General features: G+C 34.0%; 3 protein-coding genes and 1 non-coding gene across 7 annotated transcripts; 1 reads left to right on the top strand and 3 right to left on the bottom strand.

Moving 5' to 3' along the window:
- Positions 1-44: 44 nt before the first annotated feature.
- On the bottom strand, positions 45-7,743 carry LOC140049907 (bridge-like lipid transfer protein family member 1). Its single transcript, XM_072094861.1, has 18 exons — positions 7,589-7,743; positions 6,823-7,030; positions 6,223-6,301; positions 5,986-6,050; positions 5,510-5,660; positions 5,302-5,386; positions 4,696-4,886; positions 4,196-4,275; positions 3,684-3,792; positions 3,083-3,239; positions 2,710-2,880; positions 2,502-2,619; positions 2,101-2,256; positions 1,611-1,708; positions 1,212-1,348; positions 591-897; positions 305-481; positions 45-95 (listed from the first exon to the last, which is right to left on the bottom strand). Exons 2-18 carry the CDS (start codon positions 7,010-7,012, stop codon positions 45-47), a joined length of 2,322 nt encoding a protein of 773 aa, XP_071950962.1. The 5' UTR covers positions 7,013-7,030; positions 7,589-7,743.
- Positions 7,744-8,062: 319 nt separating this feature from the next.
- Positions 8,063-14,651, top strand: LOC140050313 (proton-coupled zinc antiporter SLC30A9, mitochondrial-like). 2 transcript variants are annotated; one of them, XM_072095446.1, is made up of 15 exons: positions 8,063-8,483; positions 8,864-9,097; positions 9,211-9,325; positions 9,468-9,560; positions 9,851-9,933; positions 10,205-10,263; positions 10,568-10,623; positions 10,956-11,114; positions 11,515-11,690; positions 11,994-12,065; positions 12,389-12,547; positions 12,984-13,098; positions 13,289-13,418; positions 13,908-14,021; positions 14,130-14,651. In XM_072095446.1, exons 1-15 carry the CDS (start codon positions 8,225-8,227, stop codon positions 14,172-14,174), a joined length of 1,869 nt encoding a protein of 622 aa, XP_071951547.1. In that variant the 5' UTR covers positions 8,063-8,224; the 3' UTR covers positions 14,175-14,651. The 2 variants fall into 2 exon arrangements, with proteins under 2 accessions (XP_071951547.1, XP_071951546.1); XM_072095445.1 differs by having other exon boundaries at positions 8,864-9,115.
- Positions 14,652-14,748: 97 nt separating this feature from the next.
- On the bottom strand, positions 14,749-20,899 carry LOC140050312 (tRNA (carboxymethyluridine(34)-5-O)-methyltransferase alkbh8-like). Of its 3 annotated transcripts, none has more exons than XM_072095441.1 (12): positions 20,835-20,899; positions 20,297-20,457; positions 19,508-19,748; positions 18,453-18,590; positions 18,062-18,259; positions 17,523-17,593; positions 17,296-17,402; positions 16,985-17,115; positions 16,623-16,865; positions 16,196-16,242; positions 15,929-16,078; positions 14,749-15,558 (listed from the first exon to the last, which is right to left on the bottom strand). In XM_072095441.1, exons 2-12 carry the CDS (start codon positions 20,438-20,440, stop codon positions 14,863-14,865), a joined length of 2,166 nt encoding a protein of 721 aa, XP_071951542.1. In that variant the 5' UTR covers positions 20,441-20,457; positions 20,835-20,899; the 3' UTR covers positions 14,749-14,862. The 3 variants fall into 3 exon arrangements, with proteins under 3 accessions (XP_071951542.1, XP_071951544.1, XP_071951545.1); XM_072095443.1 differs by having other exon boundaries at positions 20,807-20,850; XM_072095444.1 differs by lacking the exon at positions 20,835-20,899 and adding an exon at positions 20,662-20,779.
- A 1,644-nt stretch (positions 20,900-22,543) lies between these two features.
- On the bottom strand, positions 22,544-22,625 carry Trnas-aga (transfer RNA serine (anticodon AGA)). Its single transcript has one exon. It is a non-coding gene; the product is annotated as a tRNA-Ser (tRNA).
- Between the last annotated feature and the right edge of the window lie 3,005 nt (positions 22,626-25,630).

Here is a 25,630-nt window from a genome sequence, read left to right as displayed (position 1 = left end):
TTTGATGTATCCCATTACACATGATCACAATCTAATATAATCTATTATAATATAAGCTGAGAGAAGAAATAGTGGTAGTAAGCAGGCTGGTATAACTAATGTTGGAAGAAAAAATTTAATTTAAAACTGTGTAATGGAACTTGGTAATGCTTTCTACATGCTTTCCACTATGCCTTATCATTTTTAGTGATTAAAAATACTTCCCTTTAGCCACAAAAGTGTCAAAACTGTTTTTTTTTATTGTAGAAAATACAATATTGTGAATGTGGAAAAAACTTTTAGAAATTAAAAAATATAATCTTACTGTCGGTAAATATGCTTGTAGGGTATGTACAGTAAGCGCAAATGTCACTTGTAGGGGGCGCAAACTAAGAGGATTCACAATTCGTTCTTCGGGTTTATCTAGTGGCTTTTGGATTGGTTGAGTCTCCAGAGGGCGTCCTAGATCCATGTAATCAATATCTACACCAAGATAATTTTCCTGAAAATTGATGATAAATTGGTTGAAGAAATGAAGAAATGGTGTAAAAAAAAATATGAAAACAAATTTGAATTAAGCTACCAAATACATTATTTAATAGCATGGTTACCTTCAATGCTAAAACCGCTTTCAGAATTGACCCATAAGCCACAAGAACGGCCGGACCAATATCAAGCTCAAGACTCATATTGTCCGCTGGTAGGTTACCGGGTTCGACAACCTCCCGCCAGCGGGGCTGTCTCCTGTTTGTCGTGTGTAACTTATTGCCTATTTTGGTAACTGTTATTGATGGTTTTCCATTTTTGCAGTCAGATATTTTCAAAAGTGGAACGCATTCAGATGATGGGACAGGATGGTAGGAGTAGACGATGCTTAAACCTAAGTAAGGCACTGAGGCGCATTCAATCCAACCAGGCCTACAAAATGAAATGTTTAAAGAAAGGTTAATTTGTAGAGTTATTGTAATAGCGAATAAACATGATAAAAAGTGATAAAATGATTCCAAGGACAGACATTCTCAAATTTATTTCTCCAACATGGTATACCACAAAACTATTGTTAAGCTCTGTCTACACTATCAAACTAGTTTGACAAAAAAGTGTGATGTTCTCAAATATGGTGGTGATATGCCCAAATATGGTAGTGATATGACATCATCAAGTTTGATAGTGTATAAAGAGCTTTATATACAGTATATAAAATGCTTATATATGTAGACTTAAGCACTTACTTATTTGTAATGGAGGCCCAATCTGGGCGTGGTACAGGCCATTCCACATGGCTCTTGGTGGCTTGATCAATACCAATCAAAGTATGATAATTGGTAAAACTCTCTGGAATGTGTAAATACCCAGTCACTGGTCCAACCTACACCAATAAACAAAATGAGTTTAGGGAACATATTATTTTACCCTAGGGTGTTCTCTACAAAAAAAATGAGGTCACATGCCAAGTATTTCTTATAAGTAACCAGGGTTAGGTTACTGCCAATCCATTTCTCCCCTAACAGCAGTTTTCAAATATATTTAAAACCTTCCTAGTACAATTTCGGTCATTTTGATACTTCATGTGTATGGGTGTGTGCAAACATTTTTATACCGAACAAACATTATGTTGAAAATTAGCTTACTTTAAAAATAATTTTGACAGGAACAACTACAGGTAAGAAGTCTGAGAACGGAAGAACCAGTGAAATGTCCATCTGCTCTCCATTGAAAGCAATGCATGCTATAAAGAAGAAAGATAATAACAAATGATGGGAATTATAATACCAAAATAGCAGTCACAAAAAGTCACCAATTCAACTGAAAGCTTGGCAAATATGTCATATGCGTGCGATATTTAAAATTGGATCATCATAATTAGTAACATAACATATCAACTCTGTTACCAGCACCATTTTTCCTCCAGAACTTTTCTCTGTCATCAGACCTTTTTTCTGTCATACCTTTTCTCTGTCACCAGCACCATTTCTGCTCCAGATTTTTTTCTGTCACCAGCACCATTTTTCCTCCAGACCTTTTCTCTGTCACAAGTAACAACTTTCCTAGCACCACTTTCCACTATCACCCTATTACCACCTTCCCTCTCTACCACTACCAACAGTAGACAGTACTTACTATTATTGAGGTTTGGTGAAGTACAATCCATCCAATTATATTCATTGCACATAAGATTAAGCTCAAATTGATTCAATGTACAGTTAAGATGCATGGTGTATGGGACAAATGACATCAAGTCTTGTAAACCTTTGCCTGACCAATCAGAGAGCAGATCTACAAATAAAGAAAATATTAGATGTGTTTCAGACATTTTTTTGTGGTTTAACTAATGATTAAAACTACAGATAAATGAATTGTATAGTTAGCCTCAACACATTTGTGAGCTCTGTCCAAATTTTAAGTGACAAAAAAAATGTGATGAGCCCATATATGGACATGATGATATTACTACCATATTTGGCCACATCACACTTTTTTTGTCAAACTAGTTTGATAGTATGACAGAGCTTTAGACTCACCTGTTAGGAAAAGTTTGTGTTGGTATATAAGATGTACTAATGTGTGACTGAAGTCCAGGTTTATTTTCCAGTTCTGATGATGATTCCATACTAAAGGGTGTTCAACTACAATGGAATACTGAAGAAAAAAAAATGTAAGTTATTTATCATTATAAGCAACTAACTATTAGAGAATAATATATCTGGTCATTTTCTCTTTCAGTTTTACCTCTAATGCTTCAGTTTCTATAAAACGGCTGAATGCAAGACTAGTAGTAGCTTCCACATTAAATAATTGACCTTTGACCTCCGTTTTGTAACCATCTTCTTCAACTGTTAATGGAAATGATGTCTCAAGGTATGAGCCCTTACCAGTACTGATGTGAATTGCATCGGTTACCTAGGAAACAAAACGTTTGAATATATATTTATACAGGGTACTAGCTAAAACTACTCCAAGAATTAAGTATTTAACAGTTAAGAATCAGTCAGACTTTATCTAACCTTTTTGGATTGCTCAATATAACATGTATACAGACTGTATATAAATATTAGAATATTTTTTTTAAATATTATAATCATTATGATGACCCTTGACCTACTGAATCTGTGGTAAAGAGAATGTCTAGTGTATTTTCCTCCACCATGTTGAGGTAAAAATCAAACAATGTCGCCTTCCTCTTTTCACCAACGTTCACCGGTGGTGTCTTCTCTAGTACTTTATAATCAGCTGGGTAGAACACCTTCTGAAGAAAATCTCTGCAATTTAAAATGTGTACAATTCTTTAACTTGCCCAGAACCATGTGACTGAATACCCTTTTCGGATAAGGTTTGTCCTTGTGCACTTAGAGTAGACCCAATAGAGATGAGTAGGGGGTTACCCTGGTGAACTGGTTCAGGGGATCATCACTCATCTGATAGGAGAGTGATTGAACACCCTTCTCGTATAAGGACTAACCACTAATAACAGTTTGTCCATGTACACTTTAAAGAACCCAGTTCATCATTCAATAAAAGTAGATTACCTCAGTGAACTGGTTCACAAAATAGCCCCTGTATCAGGGGGATTACCACCTATCTAATAGGACAGTGATCTACAGTATTTACTATTTGTAATCCTTTGGCCACATGTACCTAAATACATAAAATTTAAAAGAATATACTGAATAGAACTTGTTAGAGGTAGATGAACTTGAACATACCTTTGTCTGTCTGCCCAGGGTCCATAACTGATTGTTGTAGCCTTACCACAAGTCAGATGCATTGTCAATACTGGTGGTGGTTCATTCTCTTGTCCTTCTTTCACATAACCTAAGAATGGTCAATCAATAAGAGACAATGTCAAAATTATTCTACTGTAGTTACTGCAGTAACTATATTTTGTTTTAATCTGTTTATGCAATTATTTAGCAAGCTCTATTTTTTTGGTTAATAATACATATTGTTTATTGCAGTGCCTTATAAGCTTCTGCATTGAAACAAACGAAAATCCAGGGAAGAGTGAAAATACACACTTCCCTGCTAAAATCATACACTATTGAGGTAAAAATATTTAGTTACTGCTGTAACTGAAGTAAAAAGCATGACATAATCCATAAAATACATACACAAGCTAAGAATACAACAAAAAAGATGGTGTGAATCTAGCAATATATAACATATTTATAATCATAAATAATGATAAATATAATTTAATAAATTCCTTTTAGCATACCTGGTTCATCATAGAAATAATGCACATCAAAATTGTTAGACTGCAAAACCACAAATCCCTCACCCATAAACCGTGGTGGACTAAAACAAAGAAAGAAAAACAGATTAATTAAATTAAAAAATGACATGAGGATGAAAGTTCAGCTGTTATATCTACTATACTTAATATAAATAACAGTAATCATACTGCTTTGAATATTCTACCCCCTATCCCAGAAAAATCAATTTTCTTATTAAGCTCTGTCTACACAATCAAACTTTGTGTGACAAAAAATGTTATGGACATGATGATGTCATATCACTACCACATTTGGGCATGTCACTAGCATATTTGGGTACATCACACTTTTTTGTCAAACTAGTTTGATAGTGTAGACAGAGCTTTATGTAAAATCACACTTCAAACCAGATGGTGCAAACAAAGTTTGAAAGAGTCTTTGTATAAAGTCTGTTCACACTAGACAGGGTAATGCCTTTGCAAAAACAAAACAATGAACTTACTCAACTTGCTCTCCTTCAAACCTAGGACTGGGTGAGAACATGATTTTCAGGCCTTCTCCTTTACATTTAATGTCGTGTGAGTACTCGTCATGTGGACACGAGGCAGCCTTGGTGGTGTACGTTATGTGCGTCTCTTCGGCACCTATCCGAAGCACCGTTGGTGTCAATTTGTTACCAAAAACTATATGACCCTAGAATACATTCAAACAGTGCAACAAGGAGAGAAAAAGTTATTAATATCTCCCATCCAAAATTTGTTTAATGTTTTGGTTTGGTTTTTTAAAAATTAAATGTCTAATGAAAAGGCCTTAATACAGGAGGTCCAAGTTAGAGAAGTAATGTATATAATAAGTGTCATTTTTAACAATTTAGCAATGCAATGAAAGCCCTAATGGTCTAAGGGTAAGATGTCATTTTAAAATATTGATCTTCACCGTTTACAAATTAATATAAATTTCCAGTATATCATTTGGCAGTATAGATGCCTATCAACAATATCAAGTGCTCTTAATATATGATATTTCAAATATTGTAAAAACAACGTCTTCTGAAATAAAAATGTCTGATTAGTTTTCAGTATGTTTTAAGGATAAAATTAGAACTTACAGTGAATATATCAACCTTAATAACTCCAAAGAAATCTCTCCATAAGCTGTCTTGACGGTTGGTCTCTAACTCTGATGAGGAGGAGCTAAAAATAAATACAGATAGATCAAGACACAACTTCTACATGGTAATGTTTTATATTAGATTTTGTATGTACAATGTACTGTTCCAACAAAATGTTGTGTGGAAATTAATAAACAATTATTACCTGTCAATGTTACTTGGTTCTTCCGGAGGAAATGTGTCCACACTCAGACCAAATAAATGTTCAAGGTTTGCGTAGAGTGTTGAGCGATTATAACAATGCAGTTCAAAGCCATTCAGCAAAATATTTAAGCGTGTAGATACCTGAGAACCTTCTAGATAAAGGAAAACAATTGATTGAAAAAAAAACACACATGAATTCATAAAAAAGATTGATTTTGTGGCATAATTGAAGAATACTAGCTCTAGGGTAAGATAACAAGAAAGTAAAAAGATGTTGAAAGACCCCAAAAAATATGGGCAAAAATGATACAGGATAACTTGAAAACAGTATAAATTACACTGGCCCACTTGAGACACACCTGGCCCACGACAAGAATAAATGGCACAAAATAGTAGGATGTGCTCTGTCTAACGATGATGTTAATATAATTGAAGAATCAACTGTTTAATGATTGTTGGGTTACTCAGTTCACATACCTTCTTCATTACTGCTCGGCTTATAAATCCTCCACCAACGAAAAATAACATAACCATCTTGCACTCTAAAAAATATAAATAATTAAGTACTATGTATTTTAGTGTGTGCATATTACTACTGTATGTACTTTAGTGTCTCCATATTGTTGCAATGTATAAAATCATGACAACATATTGCAATTATAAATTTTGTCTATTAATCAAAATTCATGAATAAAAATGTGTTTGTTACTTTACCTGACTGAAAAATCATTTGTAATGTATGCAACATCACGAAACATTAACTTGCCTGATAGGACTGATATTGAAATTGAACCTAATCATGAAAAAAAATGTAGTCATTAATTAAATGTAAATTTAATTTTAGCTACTTATCATAGAATACATAATATAGTGTTGTGTTCCATTTCTGGATTGTTATACAGGAAGCAAATTAATTGAACTAAAGAGTTAACAAAAAATGCAGTAATGACGTTGCTTAGCAACAAAGTGACTAAGTAAGTGAAACTATTAATAGGAACATAAATTATAATTTTAATAGTTCTTCAAGAATTACACTTTATCAATTTAATTATATACCTCTTACAATTTAAATTTAAATTATTTTCTTGCAAAAAAAACCCAACAAAAACCACATATTTAGTGAGCTGAGAGCCAAATAAATCTTTACATTTTAGTCCAAATTTACATACTTGTGGTTGTTACACTATATATATATGTTGACACTTATATTTATACAGTACTGTCATTTATTATAGACTAATTCTTTGTCTATATGTAATTATACTATTGAAATCTTACTTAAGAAAGTAAAAAAAAAAAAAACAATTTGTGTACCTATGTGTATATTTCCATGTCTGTGAAACTTGTTGAGAACAGCAGTGATAAAGATGGCAAAAACCCTAGAGTTGTAGTATGTGATGTAAACGACCCATATGGTAGTAAAGAAGAGAGTAAGGATGAGGACAAACGACTCTTTAATGAGGTCACCGAGAGAAGATTCATCTGGCTGGGGTGTGGTGTCCATTTTTTAGACCTATTAAATCTTTAAAAAATAAAAATATTAAACATTTAAATTTAATTTTAAAATAATTTCTGAAATAAAGCTTAATGACAAAAAAACAAGATGATTGACATTTCAGATCCATCACAGAACGTAATTAATTAAAAACCCATTATGTATAATCAATTTCAGTATATATTATAACATAGATTTTTACTAACAGTAGTCTACTGTTTTGTAATGAATTGTAGACTCAGTCAGAACATGGAGATAAATGCTTCCTTTACTTCAGGAAACAATTTTAATCAATTGACATATTATTATATTAGTTCTACTAAATAAAAAAAAAATTTAATTTAGACTGTCAGTATGTTTAACAATAACAAAACATATCCCATTATTATACCTGCGATTTTGACTGTCATACATTTCCGGTTACGACCATATTTGGGCCGGAATGATTATAAATTGGGCATAATATAGAAAACTTTCACCGACACCATGCTCATTGACATTTGAGCCATACATTGCTCCCCTTTTTACCTTTCACACACACACACGCCCCACTTCATTCAGAGCATTTTTAGGCCTAGGCCCTACCTGCTGTTGTAAAACTACCGGATAATCATTGTAGGTTGGTTTATAACAGTCTTAAAATAACGGTGTTTAAATGTAAATCATCATTTATTCCAAAATGAATGCAAAACATCTAAGACAGAAGCTTTTGTAGGTTCGAAATCTGTGCGAAACTTCTGTTTCCGATGAAAAACCAATGAATGTAAACATTACTAATGAGGGCGCTGTGCTGGTATTTTATTTTGGAGATTGCCAGGAATTTTCATGGATTGTTTTAATGTGTGTGTAACTATTTTAAATATTACTTAAATATCCTTAGAAATCACTTTATAATGATTGAATATATTACTCACAAATATTGTATAATGTTCTGTTGAAGTATTAACTACTATATTTAGTTTTTAAGAGAATTTAGTATTAATTGGTTTTAGTAGTATTATTTTGATTCTTGGCAATTTTGAATGGTTTGTTTTTGTTTTTTTCCATTGATGGAAATTTTGATCGGATGATCGATTGCGAAAGACAACTTTTTAAAATACAATATTTATTTATAATTAGAAATGTTTCAAGTGGTTTTATCGGTAGTATAACGATAAATAATGTCGGCCGTGCCACTAGTTCTTCGAAAATTCAATATCGCTAACCAAAACAAGGAATAAAATGGCAATGTTTAGCCTAGGCCTTGGCCTCCGTAATCAAACGCAGAGCGTACTGTCGATAAACCGATCCTTCTCCCATGTCGTTAGTGCGAGCTCTGCTAGTATGACTTGTCTACGGAGGCCTAGCAAAATGTATTTATCCGTGTGTGATTATCCCATTAAATTTAAATCTAACTATATTCACAAACACATACATTCTAAAAGTAATGTTAAAAAAACAGGCCATGTTTTAAACATATCGACCACAAGTTTTTCAAAAGGTTAGAATTACAAAATATCGTTAATTAATAATAATAATAATAATGATAAAATAATAATTAGTAAAAGATCCTGTGTGCTATGTGTGTGTAACTTTTGCTCTTTACAAAATTAATAATAAATGCTAATATTATTAAAATTCAAATTATTAAAATCTTTTATAATAGTGTCTGGTGTAAACATTTCAGAATTAATAATTTAAAGTTTATTTGAAACTATTTTAATGACTACATAATATTTATATTTTACTCCTTGCAAAATTTATTAATACTTAATATGTCTGGTGCAAACATTTCTGAATTAATAATTATGTTTTATTTAAACTATTTAAAATTTATTTTAGATAATTTATTGATAGTTTGTTTCTGCTTTTTTTCAATAGGGAATATATTTAAAATACTGTATCCAGAAACCTATAGCAAAATTTTAGTTTTTGAAGCTGTAAGAACTTTATGTAACAAAGCACCCACAGACGATCCTGATAAAACATTAAAAGCTGGCACAAATAATGACTCAAATGAAGAAGATAAAACATCTCGAACACCAGATGGCACAAATGATGATTTTACTAATAACATTGAAAACCAACATAAGGTACCAGAGGTCACAACAGAGGGTGAGGCAGAATTGAAAAGTAAATAAAAAATATTGAGAAAAAATTCACACAATAATTTTAATTGTATCATAAGATTATTTAGTATCATACTTTTTAATATTTTTATTCTTCAGAAATCATAAAGCCTTACATGTTTCGACGCAAAAAAGTGGATTACAGCCGTAAATATAGCGACAATTCCACCATCACAGCTATTCGTGCTATGAAGGAATATTTATTAAAATCAAGGTACACATATGTTTTCACCTTCAAATAAAAAAAATAAATAAGAATTTCTGAAAGAAAGTAAAGGACTAGGCCCATAGACACAGAACCGTCCATATTAAACATTTAAATGTTTCATATTTTCTTTTGCATTATTTATCAACAGTGATTTAGAGAATTTGCGGAAGACAGCGAGGAGAAGTCCATACGACAATCAGCAAACGTTGATGGTCTATTTGCGTTTAGATGTTGAGGCTAAGTATGAATTAATTATAACTAGTTATACACATATAACGCTCTATCTATACTATCAACCTAGTTTGACACAAAAAAGTGTGATATGCCCAATAGACCTATAGTAGTGATATGCCCAAATATGGTAGTGATATGCCCAAATATGGTAGTGATATCACATCATCATGTCCATATATGGACACATCACATTTTTTTTGTCACATAAAGTTTGATAGTGTAGACATAGCTTTATAGTGATAATCATTGTTTATTATGCAAATAAAACTGAATTAAATAGTTTTGTTTCATTTTCAGGGCTCTTGAGGTATGGGGAAGCTCTGAAGCGCTCAATAGGGCAATAATAAAGAAGAAACAGCAGGAGGAAGATCAAAAAGAAAGTAAGTTTTCCATTATATTTATATATTGTAAATTGGTTAAAGCAGGCCACTGCAATCTACACACAGATTCTGTTAAAACCAAAACCAATTTCTCTGAGCATTTCAGATTGATGGGATAAGCCCACTAATAAAAGTCTTCAATAGGCCTATCATAGTGTTTAAATATTGATTGCTATAATAGGGCCTGCATTTCATTGCTTGGCTTACCGTATGTATAACAACTTTTTCTACATTTGTAAATAATACATATTTTTAAATGACTTTTGTTTAGATGTGTTTTTATTAAAGAAAGCCATCAAACAACATGACAGTTTCTTTGGTGCTAATAAGGTAAATATTTTTGTATACAAAATCAACATTTTTGAATATTTATTTGAATAGATAACACTAGTGTCTTAGTCACGCTAGTAACACTTAGTAACACTAGTGTCTTAGTCACACTAGTAACACTTAGTAACACTAGTGTCTTAGTCACACTAGTAACACTTAGTAACACTAGTGTCTTTAGTCACACTAGTGTTTTAGTCACTCTAGTGTCTTAGTCACACTAGTGTCTTAGTCACTCTAGTGTCTTAGTTGCAATTTGATGATGAATGATTTTAATGTTTTTGTTTTTTCTATCTTTTGCATTTAGCCAACTGAATCATTTTTTGATGGTACAGGAAAAGTTGTTATGCTTGCCATTGCTATGTAAGTAGGATTTGAAACTTGTTCCTAGTCTAACGGTACTTTAGACAGACTAATTTTATAAAGTCTAGAGAACCTGTATTGCAGCATAACTGTGCTGAATTTCCGCGAGATATGGACGACACATACTGTAAACTAATTTCAACTCTCATAAGTGTCGAGCGGCCAACAACCCAGCATTAACTGTCTAGGTCTAGCTACTGTACCTACTGGCTCACTGAACTGAGTTACAACAAAGTATTTTGCTAAGCTATCCCTGTCAAGAATTTTTCATTTTCATATGTTATATTGTATGTTATTGTATTGATATGTGAAATTATATTATTATTTTTTAGAAATTTAGCAAATTTTGGATTCAAGCTGTTAGCGTGGCTGTACTCCGGTTCAGCCAGTATGTTCTCAGAAGCAATTCACTCAGCAGCAGACGTCTGCAATCAAGCAATATTAGCTGTCGGCATAAATCAGTCTATAAAGAAACCAAACCCAGATCATCCGTGAGTATACCATTCACATTGGTATATGTTGAATATAAGCCCATGGGCCTATTTGTTAAAATATCACTTGTTTGGGTATAAGTTCATCCTTTCTTTAATAGAAAAATGAAAATGGACTCAACTTGGTGAGATGACTTGCACCCTTTGATGGAAGGGATTTTTACCTGTCAATCGGTATACTGCTTCTTTCAAAAGAATTTCTATTACATATATTCTCCTGCCTTATTGTCATGATTGTATTAAGCTCTGTCTACACTATCAAACATTATGTGACAAAAAAATATTTGGGTACATTGCACATTTTTTTTGTCAAACTAGTTTGATAGTGTAAACAAAGCTTTTACCTTTGATAGTTTCACATCGTACCCATTCTAATATTATACAATATTTTTATATACAGGTATGGCTATTCAAATCTGAGATATGTATCCTCCTTAATAAGTGGAGTTGGTATTTTTTGTGTTGGTGCTGGCTTGTCTATATACCATGGTATCCAGGGACTTATTAATCCCCAGGAGATGGAATCACTTCTTTGGTCTTTCTGTATATTAGGTGGATCCTTTCTCTCTGAAGGAGGTACGGTAACATTTACGACACATTTCATTATTTGGGTTTAAAATAAGTTTTTAGTGTACTGTAGGTGATATAGATGTTAAATGCTTGTTTCACCTGAGAGTGGCATATTAGTTTCTGCGATGTTGTGTTTAGCACATCTGTCCATGACAAGAAATGTGTACTGTATATTGAAAAGACAATCAGTTCTTTTAAACTTTTGTACACATTATGTACCATTTGTGGTGCATGTAGTGCATTTCGTATTTGTAACATACAAACACATACACACACATTTTCTAATTGCATAATTTGTACTTTACTTAGCAACATTGATGGCTGCAATTAGTCATATCAAAGGTCAAGCAAAAAAGAAACAAATTGGTTTTATGAATTATGGTAAGTACTGTAAAATAATAAATCACATGGTTAAGATTATTCTGTGTTTGCATTGTATAGTCTATTGGATGACCTATGACCGTATTCTATAAATATGCTAAAGGGAAAAACCCTTAAAAAATATTTGAATGGAAACAAATACTTTCCTAAATGGAATGAAGATATATATATAAGTCTGAATACAGCAGTTACCCTCCACCATATTACCATCCCTTATTTTAAACAGCTAAATGTGATTTTAGTCTGTTACAATGTTACTTTGTTCCCTGTTATAGCAATATTGCCACATACATTTTCTAATTTGCGTATACTTCCAATCCAAGTTCTACAGAGTAAAGACCCAAGTGTAAATGTAGTGTTACTAGAAGATACTGTAGCTGTCATTGGAGTAACTGTTGCAGCCACCTGTATGGGCCTAACATCCTTGACAGGGAGTCCAGTCTACGATGCTGTAGGCTCTATTGTGATCGGAGGACTTCTAGGTAAGTAACTGTTGCAGCCATCTGTATGGGCCTAACATCCTTGACAGGGAGTCCAGTCTACGATGCTGTAGGCTCTATTGTGATTGGAGGACTTCTAGGTAAGTAACTGTTGCAGCTACCTGTATGGGCCTAACATCCTTGACAGGGAGTCCAGTCTACGATGCTGTAGGCTCTATTGTGATTGGAGGACTTCTAGGTAAGTAACTGTTGTGCCTTCTAGAAGCCAAAAAGAAGCTGTTGCTTGGTGGTTAACAACTTTCCTTCCAATACCAAGGTACATGGTTCAATTATGAAATAGTGCTAGGGTTGTAACCCATGGCTATTTCTACTTCACTCTCTAAAGCTATACACTATCTGTCTACACTATCAATATTTATCACTACCATATTTGGGGACATCACGCGTTTTGAAAACATTTTGACATCTTTCTTTACAGGAGTGGTTTCAACTTTTCTAATCTACACCAACACAGAAGCATTGGTAGGGCGCTCAATACCACAAGATCAGTTGACACACATCAGTGAAGCACTTGAAAATGATGTTATGGTCAGGTAAGTTTTCCCAAAATCATGAATTATTTGTTACACACAAATAAGTCAGATATATTATGTTGACAAATCACAAGCGATATACTGTTGCTTGTCATTGGTCAACTTGCTTGCATTGCTTCTAAATCTTAGCCAGAACCAAGCTTAAGCTTAAAATAATTCAATTTTATTTTTTGTAATGAAATAATTTTAGAGGCGTGTATGATGTGAAAGCCACTGTTATGGGGGTGGATAAAATCCGATTCAAGGCTGAAGTGGACTTTGATGGACAAGAAGTGACCAGGTCATATCTTGACGGACAAGATATAGAATCTATGTTAAAGGTAATTGATTGAATTGATTGAAATTTATATTTATACTGGGTAACCTCTTCAGTCAAAGACTGGTCTCCCAGAGGGCCCAGTTGGTGATCAGTGGCTGTGGTGTACTAATACACTGGGGTACACCGGGGTACACCGGGGTAACCCCCTACTCTTCTCGAAAGATGTACTAGGTTCTATAAAGTGCACACGAGCTAGATGTGTACACTGGACCTACGGTTTATAGTCCTTATCCGAGAAGACTCGTTCTACCACCAGAACCATGGAGTGAGTGAGCCTCGAACCCCTGCCGATGTTATGGCTACGTAATTACGGTTCCACTGTCTTAACCGCTCAGCCACTCACAAACTTAAATATTTGAATGAAATACAGTGTATATACAATATATTATTTTCTTAAAAATAGCATGATTTCTTATTCAATATTCTAAAAAGCAGACATTATTGTTTTATGGACAGATATCAGATTGTAACTGTAAATTTTTTTTTACAGGATATGAAGGAGTTTGAATCTTTGGAACAACTAGAACAATTCATGCTTCGTCATGGTGAAAATATCATTGATAATCTTGGGGTCGAAGTTGACCGCATCGAGAAACAAATTAAGGTCAGTTGTCATTCGCAATAACCAATGCAAATATTGTATTGAAAAGTGATGATTTGGAAAAAATCATTAAGCATGATTGTTTATTATATCATATTCATTTCTCTACAGAAAATAAACTCGGATGTCAGGCATGTTGATCTGGAAATCCTGTGATGGATGTCAGGGAACTACACATCCTACCAGGCTCTTAGGCCAAGTTTCTGTGATGGTTGTCGGAGGGAACACATACTACCATGCCCTGTAGCTAAGTCCCAAAATATGGATGTTTTTGCTACATTTTAAAGGCTTAAATAATTCAAACGAGTTGTGTGTTACTATTGAAGTATACACATACAGTACTGATGGCATGTGGCAATTTTAATGTTATTTTCATGTAAATGTGTGCATTTATGTTATTGTTAACATGCTATTAAAGTACAAAAACAGTATTGGATATTTTATATTATATTTAATTCCACAAAAACTAAATATTTTGTATGTTTTGTTTTATGTAAGCACCTTCTTGGAGGTACTGTACATATGTTTTATTTAACTACATTGGCGATAAGACATCAAACTCTAGTTTGTTTAACTGTACAATGTACAGTAATACAGTATAACAATTGTAAAATCAACGCTAGTTTTAGCTAATACACTTTTGAATTTTTTATTTCATATTTGTTTGGAATAAATAATACAAAAGAAGATACTAAATATTTTTTGATTATTTAATTTCAATATGAGTTGCATAAAAATATACAGTATGAACAATTAATTTAATATCAAATATAAAGAATCTTAACAGAAAAAAAAACTACGACACATTTTGTTTTCTGATCTACATCTTTATAATAATTAATTATTAAAAATTCTTTTGAAATATTATAAACCAGTTGCCTTCTACATAATAACATTTGTCAATTGTGACATCAGAAAGTTCTGAACATAAAGACTGGAGCTCCCCGTCCACAAACACGTGGTAGAACCTATGGTACACCTCAAAATCTTTTTCACTCGTCACTTTCTCTCCTGGCTTTTTAAAATGCCATGGTACAAGCATGTCTTGCTGTTTAAACTGAGTTCTGTTAGAGTGGACATTCAAGTCGGAATTAACAGGTGCTTCTACACCAGTATCTCCTAAGCTAGCTACATTTTCATTGATGGTAATTTCTGAGGTAGCAGATTCTGATTTTCCAGTAGTTTCTGATAAATCAGAACTGTTCATTAAAGTGGTCCCTGCTTCCTCTCCACAAACTTTTAAGGAATCTATTTTATCACCTTGAGTTGCTCCTCCTGAGGAACATAATTTGTCATCCGATAATTCTTCTATATTTAAATTAGAAATATTTATATCTTCTACACCCAATTTATTCTCAATCTTTCTATCTTGTATTGCACCAATTTTATTTGACCGACTCTTGGCATCTGATTTTGTCTTTTTTAAGTACGTTGATTTTTTCTTATTCTTTTCTTGTTCTAGCGCCCACACGGTAACCAGAGCTTTACCACCGGGTCGTAAAACGCGAACGATTTCTTTGAGGCCATGTAATCTTCTCTCCTGCAAACAATACAAAGTATGCATAATTATTAGCAATTCCTTATAGACTCAAGCTCTTTCTACACTATCAAACTTTATGTGACAACAAAATTTGATGTGCCCATATATGGACATGATGATGTCATATCACTACCATATTTATCAATAGCACTACCATATTTATCCATAGCACTACTATATTTATCCATATCACTACCATATTTGGGCAAATCACACTTGTTTTGTCAAAGTAGTTTGATAGTGTAGACAGAGCTTTATAGATTTATACTGACAGTTCATTATGTTAAAGCCTTAATGCCACAAATTATAAAGAAAATTGGATTGTATTGAATAAAAAATAAGTTATGGCGTGTAATCAAACATAACCTACCGCAGTTGTAAAATGGTGTAGAACGGCAATACAAATGCAGACATCCAGAGAATTGCCACGAACTGGTAAGGAAAGCGAGTCGCAAACAAAGGCTTGATGCGACCTCTCGCGACACACGCTGACAAGATTACGACTACGATCACATCCAAACTATCAAAAACATTAAACTTATGTTGATTGAACTGTATTTAGTTAATATTATAATTTGCATTTAGAATATTTTGTATTACAATTAATTAATTACAAAAATGCAGTGACATATTCTACCTTATAAAGGTTTGAATTTATTCCAAGATATTTTCCGTTTCCACAGCCTAAAAAAAGAAATTTTTTTAGCAAAGCTCTCTCTACACTATCAAACTTTATGTGACAAAAAAATTTAATGTGTCCATATATAGACACGATGATGTAATTTTACTACCATATTTGGGAATATTACTACCATATTTGGGCATATCACTACCATATTTGGGCATATCACTACCATATTTGAGCATATCACTACCATATTTGAGCATATCACTACCATATTTGGGCATATCACTACTATATTTGGGCACATCACACTTTTTTTGTCAAACTAGTTTGATAGTGTAGACAGAGTTTAACAAAAATGCATTAAATCACAGCTTAGTAAACACCGTTTTTTTAAACAATATGACTGTGTTACAACAGAATTTTGACGCTTCCTCACCTATATCCAGAACGATTGAGCCAAACGGTATCCCCTGCAGGAAGTCAACAACTGGCGGCCATGCCTTATATCTTGTTTCGCTGAAATGTGACGCTATATTGTCGTACACATCGTGAACATGACTGGCTTCTAACGTAGCTGCTTCATGCTCTGTGCTTGGCAGCTTAACTGGGGTCTTAGAAGTGCTACTTAGTGCCTCAGAGTCTTTCACATAACCTTGGCTATCACATCTTTCAGGAAATGCTAGAAGACAAATTGTTAATGTTAGTGTAATCCTTGAAACTTATACTCTATTAAAGAAGCCTATTAATGAAATGCATGCTATCACCTACTTAACGAGATTTCTATTCTAAGCAACTTACCGCATTTACATGGAGTCCACTTCACTGATCTGAAGGTAAAGGAAGTGCGAACACCTCTTGGAACAACAGTTAGGGCACCCTCACTTAACCCGTCTTTGGTTGGTACTACATCACTTTTTCTCGATATTATTCTACACGAAGAAATACAAGTACTGTAAATGCAACATTTTAAATAGGACAAGTATTCTCTACCTGATGCTGATTGGCTTATAAAGACCTTTAACTCAAATCACAAAAATGAAACCTGCCTCTGTACATACTATATAAACAGAGAAAGCCAAGATAATAAATACGTAGAAATTTCTATTTACCCATGAGACCAGAGGTAGCGTGCCTCACCAGAGAGAACCAGCAGACTTCTTGGCGGTAAAACCAAAGGTACTTGGCGACCACTTGGATGGGTGAACAACATCACTACCTGTAGAGGACATTTTGTTGCAGAATTATTATTAAGTGATTTTATTAGTTTCAGTATGTTTATGGTACAACAGTATTCAGTAATAGAAGAGCTGGAGGGATGAAGGCATTGGAAACAAACCTGTGAGCCTAAACTTAATGAACAGAAACCATCTTCAAATGCAGAGTGAGTATCAACATGGGATGGTATTCCTAAAAGAAAAGTGGTAGTAGTTCAAATTTTAGATAAAAAGATTATGGTCAGTGGCATAACGGTTATGAGCGCTAACTAACCCCAGGGTCCCCAGAGCATGAGCAGCCCAATTCAACTATCTGGCTTTGGAAGGTCCTTAGGAGCGCTACATCATGGGCCTTTCCCCCTGCCTTTCACCAGCACCTATACAACCATTTTTAACCTATTTCCTACACCTCAAAAATCAAATGAGATTATATAAACACAATATAGGATTATCCATCCTGATACTTGCTCTTGGATGTGTATAAAAAAATATAACTTTTCAGTTCTAAAGCTTTGTCTACACTATCAAACTAGTTTTACAAAAAAAGTGTGATGCACCGAAATATGGTAGTGATATGCCCAACATGACATCATTATGTCCATATATGGTCATATCACATCACATAAAGTTTGATAGTGTAGACAGAGCTTAAGAACATTACCATGTCCTGGTTGGTACTGATTAATAGTGAGCTGATCTAGAGGGTATTTAACAAGGTCAGAGGTTAAAATCCTATCAGCTATTCCTTGATATAATACACCCAAACCACCAGGCAGCGGATTGACACGATCAACATCATTGGTATCGTAACAGAACCGATAACCAAAGTGTTGAACCTTTCGCTGTTTAAGCACTTGATCTGTAAAGTAGATACAGAGACATGAACGGTAGAGGACGTAAAACATAGGCTTTATTCTTACAACCAACAGTGGAAGGCAACAATTACAGATTGATAATAAAATATACATACATAATTTCAATCAAAATTATATAATTAATAAAAAGGTTGAAAAAAGCTATGAAAATGTCAGCTTGGTTTGAAGGAACACTACCTGTTTCAAGGGTACTAGTGTCCCATTGAAGGCTTCTAACTAATTGCTGTTCCAAGGCCTCATCTATGAAGTCCTGAATTAAGTGCAGACCTGGGGGTAAAGTACTTGTATCTGGGATATTCCTTATATATGCTGGAACTGCAAAGAAAATTAAACTTGGCAGAATAAATAAAATAAACTGTAGATATAATTACAAAATACTTGTTGTGAGCGGTAAGTGTTAGTGCCATGTTTGGAAATATAAATTACGGAAAGTATGTTATAATAATGGCTGCAGCCGCTTGCCATAATATATTATAATATTTATTGATGTGGAGGTAAGTGTTAGTGTCATTTTGGAAATATAAATTACGGAAAGTATGTTATAATAATGGCTGCAGCCGCTTGCCATAATATATTATAATACTTATTGTGTAGAGGTAAGTGTTAGTGTCATTTTGGAAATAAAAATTACGCCAAGTATGTTAAAATAATGGTCAGAGGCGCTTTGCATAATTATTTGTTGAACGTGGGTGGAGGTAATATGTTAGTGTCATTTTGGAAATATAAATTAAGCTAAGTATGTTATAATAATGGTTAGAGGCGCTTTGCATAATGTAATTTCCTGCCACTAAATTATATGCACTGTGTGTACTGACAAATACAATAATGTTTTAGATTATCATAATTCATATTTCCAAGCTTTACAGACATAATACAAAGCTTGGTTCCCACTAGGACGCAACACAACAACCTTGGCAAAACATAAGTGAGTTGACCAATCACAAGAGAGGGTTCACAATCGCATCATCATTGGTCAAATTACTTACTGTAGCATTGGTGTACAGCAGATGCCCCTGGTTTAGGAACCCTAAGTGACCCTTCAACACTGGAGGCCTCTGAAATTTTTAGCCTTTTTCGACATAATTGAATGCCTAATTTTTCTCTGGCCACTGCCCCATAAGTTCCAGGCCCCTGGGTTTAGTCAGTGAGTGCTTATAGCCACTACGCCACTGTAGGCTTACATTTATATGTGTTTCGTCCAATTGAGAACCATTCTATAACATTACACATACCATCATTCACATACAGAAGATAAAGCACAACCTTCTCTGGTCCTGGTTTGTCATGCAATTCAAAAGCCTGCAAATATTTAAACGCTTTCTCTGCAAAAGACGATGTTTTAAAGCTCACAAAGCTGTATGGTTTGCCCTCTACCATGAAGACTCTGTCCAATCCGCTGTACTGTCCAAATACCTCCACCATTTCATGGTGCTGAATTTGATTTAGTAACCCTCCATTTGCCACAAATATATCCTATAGAAAGGTTTAAATGGTATAATAGTTTAATAAACTCATGTGCCATTGTATTTTTAGAAGTATAGCTATATTTAAATGCGGAATATTGCATAGCATTGAGATGGATGCTAAATTTTGAAATATCAATAGTAAGGTCAGGTAGATTGGCAACAAAGCCTCACATAGTTTTTAATCTCTCACTCTGTACACTGACAAACTAATACTCCTTCAACATCACCTTTACACTGGGATGCAAACACCAGTCTGTGAAATTACCAGAGTTTGGCCAAGACAATCTAACGACAGGATACTGAGCTCCGGAGATCAAAGAGTATTTATGTGGCTTTGACACGATCAGGACCACGACCCTTAATAGACACCAAGCGCAGAGGAGAATATGTACAGTACATAGTACAGTACTGTTGGTATTTGTCACAGCCAGACATAAGATCAAAGGACCATTATGAGTTCCTATCTTGGCAGGTGAGTTTTTTCATCTTTTCTGCTGTTAAATACCTTTTATCAAAAACCTACTTACTCACTTACTGTATATCACAGTGACATACCTTGGTTGGATGGTAGCTTGGCTTTATATTTTCATGCTTGAGCAGAAGATGACGACATTTGTTTAATTTCTTTCCCAATTTACGATCTTGTTTTGTAGATTTTTTTTGGGTTGCATCACAATTCATAGTACTTTCGTTCTTCATACTTCACTGGTATTCATCTGAAATAAATATTAAATATTTGAAATTATATTAATTTATTACTCTTTCTTATCCTATCTATCCTATCACCACACCACAGTACTAGCCCAGTAGTAGGAGGCCTAGTTATGCTTCAGTTCAGGGAAGTAGCAAAGAATTTGGCAGTAGCTATCCCGACCATACTATACATAGAGAGCCTAGGCTAGGCAGGACTACTACTGTACCTCCATCCATGCCTAAAAGGCTATTCTGTTAGTTCATACACATTAGGCCTAGGCTAGGCCTAGCGCCTAGGCCTAGCTAGCTAAGTTTAGTATGCCTTATCATTTTGTTGCCTTTTATTTTAGGCCTAAACTTTATTTTTAAAACCTCGTAAATATAGATAATATTGCGCAACCCCTTTTTCAATGTGGTTATACAGTATATTCTATCTTCCTTCTTCAAAATCATTTTACTTCCATCTAAATTCTGGCTAAAAGTAGTATATCGCCCCCTACAACTTTGAACTGTTTTTTAAACATTTTTTATATAGACGTTTCTATATAATTTCAATATAAAATTTAATGACAAAAAGAGAGATCGACGTTTCGGTACCATCAATAGAACCATTCTATGATGGTACCGAAACGTCGATCTCACTTTTTGTCATTAAATTTTATATTGAAATTTTTTATATAGGCCTATTCATTACTTTTTTTGTGTGAAAGGTTGTCCATTTTTTTTATCAAATTGCACTGCTGTAGTTATTTATTTTCAGTATAAAGATAATTATTATAATTTTTTTTCTTTCTTGACCAAAAACAACACTGTTCTCAATTGCAATAGACTTAGGAACCGCCTAAGTCTAATCTATCTGGCCCATATCCCACCGGTAATAAAACTAAAAAACACATATTTCAATGTTCTTTACGCTTATAAAAAAATATAGGCACAATTCGCATAAAGACCGACTTTTAAAGATCAATTTAAAATGTAATTAAATTATATAAAAGTAATATGTTAATATTATATAATGCCATAAACTATTAAGGCCTTCATCGTGAGCAGGTGTTCAGACGTCTCGTCTGATTGTAGGCTTAAGTCATTAATGTTTTTTGTATCCTTAGACAGTGAGCTTTAGAAAATAAAAAGGGTCAAAGTGTTACACCTTATCATCAAAATCAGACAACATTTAAATAAATTGCATTTGAAAGGCTCAAATTTAATGGGAAATTGTTTGTTTCCGAACATGAAACATTGAAATGTGATACTCGAACATTCATGACCGACTCTTTATAATATTTATTTCTTCTATCGATGGAAGTGTCATTTATTACATTAAATGACGAAGATAAAAGCTCTGTCTACACTATCAAACTAGTTTGACAAAAAAGTGTGATGTGCCCAAATATGGTAGTAATATGACGTCATCATGTCCAATGGGCACATCACATTTTTTTGTCACAAAGTTTGATAGTGAAGACAGAGCTTAATGCTATAAGCAAACGTATATTCATCGAAAGTCAAATTACTGAAAATAATGAACAGTGACTGGATCGCAATATGCATAATGAAATAAGCAAAAAGCTAAATCAAAATGTTTAAGTTCTTTTTTTTTCTATGGGTTATGGTGAGACAAGTTTTTTACTTCTAATCATAACACCAATGATGGCATTCCTTTCTCTTTTTTTACCTTTTTTTGTTTTTGTATTGTATTACTGTTTCTTATTGTTTATTATTCTTGCATTATTTGTCTTACCATTATTGAATAAATGTTACATTGAAAAATTGATTTGAAATCGATAAATTAAAACATCAATACATATTTGTTTAGTTAAGTTTGTGAATTTGTAACTTTTACTTACGAACGCACCAATTGTCATTGATTAAGTGCCACCGATTAAAAGGTGTAAGTTCAAATAAATATATATTTTTTTACAATTAAATATCTTTATATTGATGGGGATAGACCAAATACACAACAAAATTATACCCAACATTCAAGAAATGTTATTGGTCCACTTACAATGGAAATTTATTTTGGTTGATATAAAATAGACAATAAAAAATAATAAAACTACAAGAAAACGCATCAAATTGCACAAACGCTATAGGGTAAAAATAATTCGTAGTCGGCAGGATTCGAACCTGCGCGGGGAGACCCCAATAGATTTCTAGTCTATCGCCTTAACCGCTCGGCCACGACTACCGTCATTGTTTAAAAGGACAAAGAAAAAACATTTAATAAAATTCATTCTCATGTTTGTATAGCTTTATAGTCTATCGCTTTTAAATACCCAGAGTGCCTTTTGTTGATAGAAGTAGCTTTGAAAAATTTGAGAAAAAAGTAAGTAAGAAAAAATAGTAATGTAAAGTACATTACACCCGACGGATGCCGTCAAGGTATCCCTACAATAATAATACCCTCATCTCATAAACCACAAGAAAATACTTGTAAAATAATTCGTAGTCGGCAGGATTCTAACCTAGAAATAGATTTCTAGTCTATCGCCTTAACCGCTCGACCACGACTGTTTACACATAATATGATTGTTCAAAAAGACAATAAGTATCCTGCTCAGATTTCTGGCCTATCGCTTTTAAAAACTCGGACTGCCTTTGTTGGTAGAAGTTTGGCAAAATTTGAGGGGAAAAAAGTAGGCCGTATTTATAATATAAGGCTATAGCTACCCATAAAGTGAGCTCTAAATCGGCAGAATTTAAACTTGCCTGGGGTATGTTAGACTTGCCTCAAGTCTGTATTCATTGTCTTTTTTTTATTTAGGGCCTATTTGTTTTTATTTCGATTTTTTTTTGGAGTATCCAAACTCAAGTAGATACGTATGAACGCCATGCGATAATTGTTTTTATCTTTTTTACTAATATCAAAACAAAACTCCGTCTGGAACCCAGATTACTTTAGGGGTATGTAAGCATTATCACCACTCGGTCATGGCTACTTGCTGTTGGTTGAAAATAAAACTGGATGTATACCGTACTGTAGTAAAGGAAAATTGAGTAGCCCTTGGAATTTTTAAGCAGACTTTAAACACATTAAATTAGAATTAATAAATTCCATCTCAGATTAAAATCAAAAATTTAAATCTGGATCACATAGGCCTACAGCAATGTTTGTACAAATCATTTCAGGTAATGAACTTTCAAAACGTGATTATTTATAATTACTCTAACCATTTTTCATTAATCTCTCTTATGTTAAAATATTCTTCACGTATTTTATGAGGTTAAACACCTTTCAAAGACCTTCTATTAGTAGGCCTAGGTACTTAACAATATTAAAAAATAAAGACAAGCCATTTTATTATGATTGTCATAAAACAAACAGGGCAACCGGAAAGCAAAAACTAAATTAGGCCTACTGCTTGGAGGGTACAGTAATGGTAAAGTCATTTGAACTAAGCCTTTTCTACACTATCAAACTTGATGTGACAAAAAAACAATGTCAAAGGGTCAAAGGGCTACACCTCATCGACAACATCAGGCAACATTTAAATAAATTACATTTGAAAGACTCAAATTTAATGGGAAATTATTTGTTTCCAAACAGAAACATTGAAATGTGATACTCGAACATTTATATAATTATCATGACTACTCTTGATAATATAATTATTTCTTCTATATAATTATTAAATCCCGGAGGGCAAATTACTGAAAAAATTACTATTAGTAGGCCTAGGTACTTAACACATATAACAATATTGAAAAATAAAGACAAGCCATTTTATTATGATTGACATAAACCCAATAGGGCAACCGGAATGCAGAAACTGAAGTAGGACTACTGCTTGGAGGGGACAGTGGAGTCATGGTAAGTCATTTGAACTTAACCTCTTTTACACTATCAAACTTTATGTGACAAAAATCAATGTGATGTGCCCATATTATATGGAGTGACACAATGACATCATATCACTTCACACTTTTTTTTGTCAAACTGTCAGTGTTAGTTTTACACCCTGTGCACATGACCAATTATACCACTAGAGATATCAGCCAACGTCCATGTTCTATACCATTGTTTGTGACTTTGTGAGGCAGGCGTTATGCACGCGCAATAAAAACTAAGGCGTGGTTCCCACTAGCGACGTAACGCAACGCAGCGACGTTTTGACGCAAAGTGCTGTATTTCGTAATTTCGTAAGTGGGAACCGACGACCAACAATGCTGAAAATATCGCATATTTGATTTCACGCGGGCGGGGGAAGACACAATTATCAGAAGGGCATTTTCTTACGTTGCGTTGGTTGCGTTACGTTCCATCGCTAGTGGGAACCATGCTTAAGCTTGGTTCCCACTAGAACGTAACGCAAGGACGTAAACGCAACGCAAGCGTTTTAACCAATGACAAGCGAAGTTATAGACAGTTAGCAATCACAAGCGAATATGCCATCGCTTGTGATTGGTCAATTCACTTGCGTTGCGTTACGTCCTTGCGTTGCGTCGCTAGTGGGAACCACGCTTAAAAGTGTGGTTCCCACCTAGAACGCAGCGCAGCGACGTATTTGACGAAAAGTGCTGTATTGCGTAATTACACAATTATTAGAAGGGCATTTTGTTACGTTGCGTAGATTGCGTTACGTTACGTCGCTAGTGGGAACCACGCTTAAGCCTATACTCTTCAGTGATCCTGTATTAATGGTTACTACCAATTGAGCCCCGGGGGTATAAAAAGGTCATTCGTTGATGGGATAGCGGAGGTAATGAATTAAAATGACATGACCACCAAAAGTTATGCCAATTATAAAAATATTTACAGGATGTATGTCAATCATCTCAGGAACATTTTGATATTGGGTTTGAAATCATGTTTCTTGGCATTCATTAATTTGTTATACGGCTTTAAGAGTGATTCCCATTAGAACGCAACGCATCAAAGCAAAGTGCTGTATTGCGTAATCACAAGTGGGAAACGACGATGCAACAGTGCTGCTAGTCTGGGTTCCAGACGGAGTTTTGTCTTAATATTAGTAAAAAAGATAAATATTTTGGCACATATTTACGTTTACGTCCTTGCGTTACGTTCTAGTGGCAACCAAGCTTAAGCAAATGCCCTTCCAATAATTGTGTTTGCCTCCGTCTGCGTAAAATCAAACCTACGATATTTGCAGCACTGTTGTGTCGTCGGTCCTCATTTATGATTACGCAATACAGCACTTTGCGTCGATACGTCGCTGCGTTGCGTTCTAGTGG

Source organism: Antedon mediterranea, chromosome 5 (assembly GCF_964355755.1).
Source record: "Antedon mediterranea chromosome 5, ecAntMedi1.1, whole genome shotgun sequence".
NCBI classification, from domain to species: Eukaryota; Metazoa; Echinodermata; class Crinoidea; order Comatulida; family Antedonidae; genus Antedon; species Antedon mediterranea.
This window is presented reverse-complemented; position numbering and strand designations above follow the sequence as displayed.